The sequence below is a fragment of the Orbicella franksi genome, chromosome 11 (assembly GCF_964199315.1).
Source record: "Orbicella franksi chromosome 11, jaOrbFran1.1, whole genome shotgun sequence".
NCBI lineage: Eukaryota > Metazoa > Cnidaria > Anthozoa > Scleractinia > Merulinidae > Orbicella > Orbicella franksi.
The window spans coordinates 21,582,128-21,591,744 of record NC_138155.1 but is presented as its reverse complement, the minus strand read 5'-3'; the positions used below and the strand labels follow the sequence as shown (position 1 = coordinate 21,591,744).

The 9,617-nt window shown below is 39.4% G+C and overlaps 2 protein-coding genes across 2 annotated transcripts; both read right to left on the bottom strand.

Annotated features, from left to right (window-relative positions):
* Nucleotides 1–2,490, bottom strand: LOC145502209 (putative bifunctional dTTP/UTP pyrophosphatase/methyltransferase protein). The gene is made up of 3 exons (XM_081481466.1): nucleotides 1,914–2,490; nucleotides 926–1,201; nucleotides 1–215 (listed from the first exon to the last, which is right to left on the bottom strand). Exons 1-3 carry the CDS (start codon nucleotides 2,488–2,490, stop codon nucleotides 1–3), a joined length of 1,068 nt encoding a protein of 355 aa, XP_081337592.1.
* A 4,439-nt stretch (nucleotides 2,491–6,929) lies between these two features.
* On the bottom strand, nucleotides 6,930–9,617 carry LOC145502208 (putative bifunctional dTTP/UTP pyrophosphatase/methyltransferase protein). Its single transcript, XM_081481465.1, has 3 exons — nucleotides 8,835–9,617; nucleotides 7,858–8,133; nucleotides 6,930–7,144 (listed from the first exon to the last, which is right to left on the bottom strand). The coding sequence occupies exons 1-3, from the start codon at nucleotides 9,409–9,411 to the stop codon at nucleotides 6,930–6,932; spliced, it is 1,068 nt and encodes a 355-aa protein (XP_081337591.1). The 5' UTR covers nucleotides 9,412–9,617.

Genomic DNA, 9,617 nt, shown 5'->3' with positions numbered 1-9,617 from the left:
TTAAATCTTTCTACATAAAATGGCATCCATAGTAAGGTGAACTAGTTTCACCTGAATGTCGACAAAACCGTGCTTCTCCAAAATATGTTTGTATTCGTTTGCTGATCTTTCCTTTCCTTCACATAACAGTAGCATGTTCAGTGACTGAAAGAGAGCGTCCTCCGGGCCGCTTTTATCCTCATTTAAAAATTGCTCACAGATGAGAAGAGCGCCACCTAAATATTATGCAGCAATAATGTAACCATTTGTAGATATACCACTTATTATATTAACATTATTATAGGTATTGCAACTGGAGCTTTGAGGAAACCTTAACTTCCGTTTTAGTATCAAGGGAAATTTTCACTGTCAATGGTTACAGTGCTTTTAATTCTCTAAATGCAACGTATCAAAGTTAGCGCGTTGTTATAGTTGAAGTTGTGAAAAATTTCCGTCAGAGACGATATGAAGCCAAAAACATAGGAAAAGTCTGGCCAATCACGGTAAGCGTACGGTGACGTACTAATCCAATCAGAATCAAAGTTTTAACAGGTAGCACGTGCTAAGCGCGGGAAAACGAGCGTATACGACGTCGCGAGTGGTTTTGTTCCTTCTGATTGGTTAAAAACACAGCTTATTTTATGGCTTGCTCCGTCAGAAGGCAAGATGAACCAAATCCGGCGCTGTGGCTAAACACGCAAGAATTGTCCAATATCCAGCCATCTTGACCTCACGCTTGGTCAATAATCTATATATATTTTCTCCTATTGGTCAAATTATGTTGCAGAAACGTTTTCTTTGTTTCTTTTTTTTCTGGAAAGTGTGTTTTTTTGGAGTGAAGGAACAGCAACCCAACGGAAGTGCACGAATGGTGTTGAAGGGGTCAATGGAAAACTGCAGTTAGTGCATAATAGAAAGTCATATACATAAGAGTTCTAATGCATACCTGAAGGCAAACTTTTGAAAACTTTCGAGAGAATCAAGTCGACTTTTTCATCAGACATATTGTGGAGTGTACGACATATCACGTACAAATCAGCCTTTGGTAAATCAGACTGGAGGAAATCACTAGCCACAAAAGAGACGTTCCCTTGATTTGGGCAAGCCTCGAGGGACGGCTTGAAGTGGTGAGCGCAGTTTACCACTGAGGGCAGTTCACAAACTGTGATCTTCATGCTAGGATTGTACTGACACAAAGCATATGCCATGGTTCCTGCAGCCCCTAGATAAATAAGATGATAACAATGTTTAGAATTTTGAACGAAACCACAAAATTAGATATCCAGCATAAGACCCAAAAAATCCATTGCCGTTAAGTAGCCAGAATTACGTGACTGAGAGTCAACGTCAAGCGGATGAAGTCACGCAAACCTCTGCAACGGTCATGCAAAATCCTCTTATATGTTACCCGCGATCCACTACGAACAATTCCTGACACAATAAGTAATGGTAATTTTTAAAATGAATTGGAAATAAACATGTTATTTGGTTTTGGTTTCATCAAAAAACCTCGACACATGACACCATATTTGTTTTGGATGTTGCGAACTTGCGATCAAGAAAATAACTCTCTTCTACCCTCTAGAGGAAGCCAAATGTTTAAAGCCAGTGAGCCCCTAGTAATCTCTGGGGAATGTAGAATGGCAAGTTCTCAGTATTTCCAAGAGGGCCACTTTCCTAACCTACCCCAGGAAAGGAGTTCATATTTTCCCTCGCCCACCCCTACACAAAACTTACACAGTAACAAAGTTGAATGTCATAATGTGTCCAACTGACAAAAATATTGACATCTTGAGCCGACATTTTCAATCAAGAACTAGTATTTCCCTTACTTGAAGTACCTTTCCCGATATTCCAACCTTTATAGTTCTCTGTCCTTTGGAAACTCGAAACAAATCATGCAAAACACTGAACATCATCTTAACAAATCTAACCTCCTAAATCGCAGCATTTTGTGTACGCTGTTAAATCAAATGCCTGGGCCACTGCGTCACAGCCATGCAGTGAAGAACCGTGCATTGCACCCGTGAATCGTAAACAGGCTTCTTCGCTTCCATACTGTTCGTTCCACAGTTCCTCTGAGGACCGTCCAAATGTCTTCATCCACTGGGTTGTCCCTTCTCGAACTGCGCTTTCTAAGTTGGCAAACATAGGGTAGTCTATTTTGTTATTTATGGCTATGAAATCCATAAGGGATTCATGACTGGATTTTGTTAGAAACCTGTTTGCGATTGTGGTGGTGTTGTACAACCACAGGTCACCTTGTTTGGCCTTTTCCAACAGTTCCAGGGAAACGAGGCTGTCTAGGAGTCGAGTTGTAGCATCTGGATTCGAGGACAAGTTCTGCGATATTACTTGTGCCGATAGAGGAGTTGATGATGTGTGCAGTATGTCGAAGATGCCAAGATCGCAAGCCGTAAATAAAGCTTGTGAAGCTCGGTAAGCGTGAATTAAATACATAATCTTGTCAGAGACAGCGAAAGGCTCTTGTACAGCTTTCCTTTGGTCCATTGCGCTTCTTAGCTCACTTTAAGCAAATCCCAAGCGATTTTGAAACGACGGACACTAGAATAAAATCTTGAATGGCAGTGGCTCTGAAGGGAGGCGATCTGCATTCTGTATATTAATTAGGCCAAACGAAAACAAAAGAGGTGCACATTGACAACGTAACAACAAATCAAAATAAAAGAGTTATGGTCCATTAGGGACAGGCATAACGAAAGGACAAGCAAACTTTACCACACCTCAACCACTACATATAAATAAATTTTAATAAATTTACAAGTACGGCACATCAGCCTTAGCTGGTTTACACGCAGGTCTTCTATCCTGGTCGATTTTAGGAATATATCGTTTGGTTGAAATGGCAAGGTCTGATGGAGCCTGGATGACACAAACGAAAAACAAGCTATTGAGCAATCTTTTGTCAATGTCATCCAATATGACGAAGATGACATCACGTGAAAATCACGTGGCTAATTACGATCGGTTGAGCCCAACGACAGATCCCACTGTTGAATTTTATTGCACTCTGAGTACAAGAAATTATTTATTATTTAATTGCTGAAGCATTAATTTGACCAGGCATATATAAGAAGTTGAGAAATTAATAGAGCGGAAAACAATCTAACAACCAATATTGCAGTGATAATGGTGTGACACCCATTACCACTGGTTCAGTGAACAGAAAAAGTCTCTTTTGTTTTCATCACTGCTTACTAAATTTCTTCACGTATAAGCGTATAACTGGAAATGTATATCATGATATAGGGTGCACACTGGCCCAACCTAATTCCTATTGGGCCATCATGGTAAAAATCTCTATTTAATGGACCTTTTCGGCGATACGGCGGCTATCTTGAATTCTCTTATTTCAAATTGCTATTATGGGATACTTAGGGGCCAATACATACTAAATTGCCCCCTGAGCATCCCATAATAACTATTTGAAACTGTAATTCAAAATGGCTGCCATATCGCCGTGACGTATGACGTGTGCAGTTTCATTTTAGCTGAAAAATGTCCGCCGAGTTAGCTGCGAGTTCCTGTTATTGAAGTTTCAGCCATGTAAACATTATTCTGAATAATCCAAACCGTACTTGGAGCCTTTGACTTTTGCCAAGCTAAGATGTTTTCTAAAACTTGAGTATTTTGACTTTCTTTGCATGCATTTTCATTGAGTATTTTTGACTTTGTTTGCCTACATTTTCATTAACTCGAAGAAGTGAATTTTTCTTTGAGAACTTAAGAAACCAGATGAAGCTTTTTCATTCAACTGTTGCTCAACTGAACGTCATCTATACCCTCACTAGCGAGGATATGGAAAATACACCATTATGGTCCGGGGAGGGGAAGGGGGATCAATAGGTAAAAAACGTATTCTGAGACGCCGATGAGTAGAATGCAGGAGAACAGAGAAACACCATCAGGAGATTGATCGTGAGAGCATGATATAAACACCCACGTATTCTTATGACCACCTGAACGTGCAGTTGGCTGAGCGAATTTTCCAAAGTCCTATATTCCTGCCATGCCCCAGCTCATTTAATGAATGGCATAAACTATAAAGCATTTTTAACGTGGATGCATAACCCAAAGATGGCTGACTATAACATAACAATACGAATAACATAAGAATGACAAAATATAACCCCGTGGGGACTCCCAAATGAAAAGGTCGGAGATCCTCGTCGGAAAATTTGAATTAAACACCTAAAAGAGAGCAATCCGAGCGTGACTCGAGATTTTTATGACCCCTAAAAGATGACACTTAAAAAGGAAATGACGATGATCTTTTTTTTCTTTCTTCAAGCGCGCCCTAAGAGATACTTTGAAGACTAAAAATAGGGGCGTTCAGTGCGGACATCTTAAGCGAGATTATAATCTGTGATTTACATCCCTAAGCAAGACGATCTGATCTTTTCACATGGGAGTCTCCCCCCGGATTATAACTTCTGATACCGCTAACGAATAGGCCATTAAAATACCAAATGTAAACCTTTTTCCCCTTTGATCAATAGTTTAGGGAAGTAGATACTCATAAACGAGCTGAACTTCTGAGGCCGTTTGTGCAGAAAGAGCTGAAAACTGATGAAACCAAGATGACCCAACTAATGTAATTTTTGACCATTGAGGGACGAATTTGACAGAAATTATTATTTTGACGGCACGACTGAGGGCTCACGGGGTGTTATGGGACGATTAGGGACTATTTAGGCATTTGGCGGGAAATTTAGGTCATTCTATGTTAGCCAGTCCTCTTGTTCGTCCTCTTTATCATCATCATCATCATCATCATCATCATCATCATCATCATTATTATTGTTGTTATTGTTATTATCGTCCTCACGTAATGCTTGCTTAGAGTCCTTAGGGCCGAGACCATACCATGGTCCTGGGGCACTAGGGGATAGCCAGTTTCTAGCTTGATAGCACCCTCCTCAAAATGCGTGCTGTACCTAGCAAGGTTATCTTTTGTAGTTCACTGATGCTTAATCGGCCGGGAATTCTTCCAAGATTATTATTATTATTATTGTTATTATTATTATTGTTATTATTATTATTATTATTATTATTATTATTATTAAGCTTTTGTTATTACAGCTTGAATGAGTAGTTGTAAATGTTTTACGTTACTGATTTTGTACCCTTTCCTCAGGGTCTTGTGCTGCTGCATTAGATGGGGAACCGTTTCCACATATTTTCTGGCCACATCCAAAGGGTGTTCAGTTTATTTTAGTGGTTTTTCGCATCTGGCGTAGTACAAGTTCTTATTGTTAGCACCAGTAGTTTTAATTTGCAAGGATACAGATTATGTTGCAAGACGTAATACATCTATACCAGATGACTGACTGACCTATCCTCAAAAAAGCTATTCACATTGAATGTCCCGTGTTAGTGTAGTCAGGATTAATATTTTAAAACAGTTACATTTCATGTTATCTTAAATGAGTCATATATCCTTAGATTTCCTGAGATATCTTTACTCTTAAGATAATTCCCCTGAAATAAAACTGTCAATAGACTTTTGTTCAAACTTTGTCCACTGAATATTTATCATAGGAGAACTTTAATTATAAAATAAAAGGGGGGTGCCCATTTTCGTTAAGGAGCAGTGAGGCATTGAAAATGTCCCATTTTAGCATTATTTAATGCTTATTACAAGAACGCATTCCAAGTTATTGTAAACTCTTTGTGAGCCCAGACTCATGAAAACACGCCTCAAACTACAGTCAATACTTGTGTCGGACACAAATAAACGTTATAAGTTTGATTTTGACAGACAGCAAAATCCTTGTTAAAATATTGGAACCAAATTGCTTGCCACTGTTACCAAACTGCAAAATAGAAAAGACTACAGTGCAGCTACTATTTTCCTTATTTATTCAATTTTCAACAATAGAAATCAGATGAGCCTTTTCTCACGCAAAGCTAATGATTAGTTGATTAAAATGACTGGAAAACAGTTTGGGGTGCCCGAGCTCATTAGTGAGCTATAGCCATTTTTCAACTGACAGAACTCAATATTAAGGGAAATCCGCCATGTTTTTAATGTGCGCGTGCACGAGCGCGCGCGAATGACGCCATAAATTATGCGCAGTAAGGATGCTCGATGCAAATGTGAGGAATCACCTTGATTTAACTAAAGCTAAACTTATATCAGATAGACACGTTGAAGTTCTGTTTACTGAATGGAAGTAAAGTTATCCAAAACCATAAACGTTCTTGGCAACTGACCTCGTAAACACGAGTTTACTTTAACTTTCTCTGATGTATGCAGTTTCGTCATGATGTTCTGAACTACAAAACTAAATTTCTGATCTTTAAACGGTGATAAATTCTAACCTAAACTACAACAATACAAAATGCAGGTATAATTGTAATTTGCACATTAGACTAACACATTTTGAAGCCTAGCCTCGAAGCCTATTTTAATTAACCTAGAAAACTTAACCCGAAAACTTAAACCCGGAATCCTATTAAATTATTAACCACTTATTAACCGAGAGTGAGGTCTTTACGGGAAAATCTCAGAACGAGACCTTGCCGTATACAGCAAGGCCGAGGTGTGAGTTTTTCCCGTAAAGACCGAACCTTGGAGGTTGATATGTTGTTTATTATATGGCTTTCTGCTTTGTTTTTGCAAGTCGGTAATCGGCCCATGGGCATTATGGGAGAATAATGCCCTACAATTAGCCAATCAGAGCGCGCGTTATATCGGCTACAAGAACAAGCCATATAATAATAAAACTTATTGAAGTGCAGAAACCTGAGCTTAGAAGGGTATGATTAAAACTGCACCCTCCCACCGCCCCCCCCCCCCCCCAAGCCAACAACTGAATTTTATGAAAATTGTTAAAGCCCCCAAAAACATTCAAACCCTTAAAGGACTGTCATTAAGTTTTAAGACAAAGAATTGACTTAAACTTGGTCCCATGCTGGGTAACAATTTAAATCTTTTTGCATAAAATGGCATCCATAGTAAGGTGAACTAGTTTCACCTGAATGTCGACAAAACCGTGCTTCTCCAAAATATGTTTGTATTCGTTTGCAGATCTTTCCTTTCCTTCACATAACAGTAGCATGTTCAGTGACTGACAGAGAGCGTCCTCCGGGCCGCTTTTATCCTCATTTAAAAATTGCTCACAGATGAGAAAAGCGCCACCTAAAGATTATGCAGCAATAATTTAACCACTTGTAGATATACCACTTATTATATTAACATTATTATAGATATTGCAACTGGAGCTTTGAGGAAACTTTAACTTCCGTTTTAGTATCAAGGGAAATTTTCATTGTCAATGGTTACAGTGCTTTTAATTCACTAAATGCAACGTAACAAAGTTAACGCGTTGTTATAGTTGGAGTTGTGAAAAATTTCCGTCAGAGACGATATGAAGCCAAAAACATAGGAAAAGTCTGGCCAATCACGGTAAGCGTACGGTGACGTACTAATCCAATCAGAATCAAAGTTTTAACAGGTAGCACGTGCTAAGCGCGGGAAAACGAGCGTATAAGACGTCGCGAGTGGTTTTGTTCCTTCTGATTGGTGAAAAACACAGCTTATTTTATGGCTTGCTCCGTCAGCAGGCAAGATGAACCAAATCCAACGTTGTGGCTAAACATGCAAGAATTGTCCAATATCCAGCCATCTTGACCTCACGCTTGGTCAATAACCTATATATATTTTCTCCTATTGGTCAAATTATGTTACAGAAACGTTTTCTTTGTTTCTTTTTTTCTTGAGTAAGAGTGTGTTTTTTTGGAGTGAAGGAACAGCAACCCAACGAAAGTGCACGAATGGTGTTGAAGGGGTCAATGGAAAATTGCAGTTAGTGCATAATAGAAAGTCATATACATAAGAGTTCTAATGCATACCTGAAGGCAAACTTTTGAAAACTTTCGAGAGAATCAAGTCGACTTTTTCATCAGACCAATTGTGGAGTGTACGACATATCACGTACAAATCAGCCTTTGGTAAATCAGACTGGAGGAAATCACTAGCCACAAAAGAGACGTTCCCTTGATTTGGGCAAGCCTCGAGGGACGGCTTGAAGTGGTGAGCGCAGTTTACCACTGAGGGCAGTTCACAAACTGTGATCTTCATGCGAGGATTGTACTGACACAAAGCATATGCCATGGTTCCTGCAGCCCCTAGATAAATAAGATGATAACAATGTTTAGAATTTTGAACGAAACCACAAAATTAGATATCCAGCATAAGACCCAAAAAATCCATTGCCGTTACGTAGCCACAATTACGTGACTGAGAGTCAACATCAAGCGGATGAAGTCACGCAAACCTCTGCAACGGTCACACAAAGTCCCGCTATATGTTACCCCCGATCCAATACCAACAATTCCTGACACAATAAGTAATAGTAATTTTTAAAATGGATTGGAAATAAACATGTTATTTGGTTTTGGTTTCATCAAAAAACCTCGACACATGAGGGCGTATTTGTTTTGGATGTTGCGATCAAGAAAACAACTCTCCTTTACCCGCTAAAATAAGCAAATTTACAAATACAGTAAGCCCCTAGTAATCTCTGGGGAATGGAGAGTGGCAAGTTCTTAGTATTTCCAAAAGGACTTCTTTTCTCACCTACCCCAGGAAAGGAATTCATATGTTCCCTCGCCCACCCCTACACAAAACTAACATAGTAACAAAGTTAATGTCAGAATGTGTCCAACTGTCAAAAATATCGACATCTTAAGCGCACATATTAAATCAACAACTAGTATTTCCCTTACTTGAAGTACCTTTCCCGATATTCTAACCTTTATAGTTCTCTGTCCTTTGGAAATCCGAAACAAATCATGCTAATACTGATCATAATCTTCACAAATCTAACCTCCTAAATCGCAGCATTTTGTGTACGCTGTTAAATCAAATGCTTGGGCCACTGCGTCACATCCTTGCAGTGAAGAACCGTGCATTGCACCCGTGAATCGTAAACAGGCCTCTTGGCTTCCATACAGTTCTTTCCACAGTTCCTCTGAGGACCGTCCAAATGTTTTCATCCACTGGGTTGTCCCTTCTCGAACTGCGCTTTCTAAGTTGGCAAACATAGGGTATACAGTTTTGTTATTTATGGCTATGAAATCCACAAGGGATTCACGACTGGATTTCGTTAGAAACTTGTTTGCGATAGCGGTGTTGTTGTACAACCACAGGTCACCTTGTTTGGCCTTTTCCAACAATTCCAGGGAAACAAGGCTGTCTAGGAGTCGCGTTGTAGCATCTGGATTCGAGGACAAGTTCTGCGATATTACTTGTGCCGATAGAGGAGTTGATGATGTGTGCAGTATGTCGAAGATGCCAAGATCGCAAGCCGTAAATAAAGCTTGTGAAGCTCGGTAAGCGTGAATTAAATACATAATCTTGTCAGAGACAGCGAAAGGCTCTTGTACAGCTTTCCTTTCGTCCATTGCGCTTCTTAGTTCACTTTAAGCAAATCCCAAGCGATTTTGAAACGACGGATACTAAGAATAAAATCTTGAATGGCAGTGGCTCTGAAGGGAGGCTACCTGTATTTTGTATATTAATTGGGCCAAACGAAAACAAAAGAGGTGCACATTGACAACGGAACAACAAATCAAAATAAAAGATTTATGGTCCATTAGGGACAGACATA

Excerpts from the sequence above, each read along its gene's own strand:
- LOC145502209 (XM_081481466.1), bottom strand. The coding sequence starts at position 2,490 with ATGGACCAAAGGAAAGCTGTACAAGAGCCTTTCGCTGTCTCTGACAAG. Across the intron at positions 1,202-1,913 it reads AAAATGCTGCGATTTAGGAG|GGGCTGCAGGAACCATGGCA; the intron begins GTTAGATTTGTT and ends TTATTTATCTAG. Across the intron at positions 216-925 it reads TTTCAAAAGTTTGCCTTCAG|GTGGCGCTCTTCTCATCTGT; the intron begins GTATGCATTAGA and ends CATAATATTTAG.
- LOC145502208 (XM_081481465.1), bottom strand. The coding sequence starts at position 9,411 with ATGGACGAAAGGAAAGCTGTACAAGAGCCTTTCGCTGTCTCTGACAAG. Across the intron at positions 8,134-8,834 it reads AAAATGCTGCGATTTAGGAG|GGGCTGCAGGAACCATGGCA; the intron begins GTTAGATTTGTG and ends TTATTTATCTAG. Across the intron at positions 7,145-7,857 it reads TTTCAAAAGTTTGCCTTCAG|GTGGCGCTTTTCTCATCTGT; the intron begins GTATGCATTAGA and ends CATAATCTTTAG.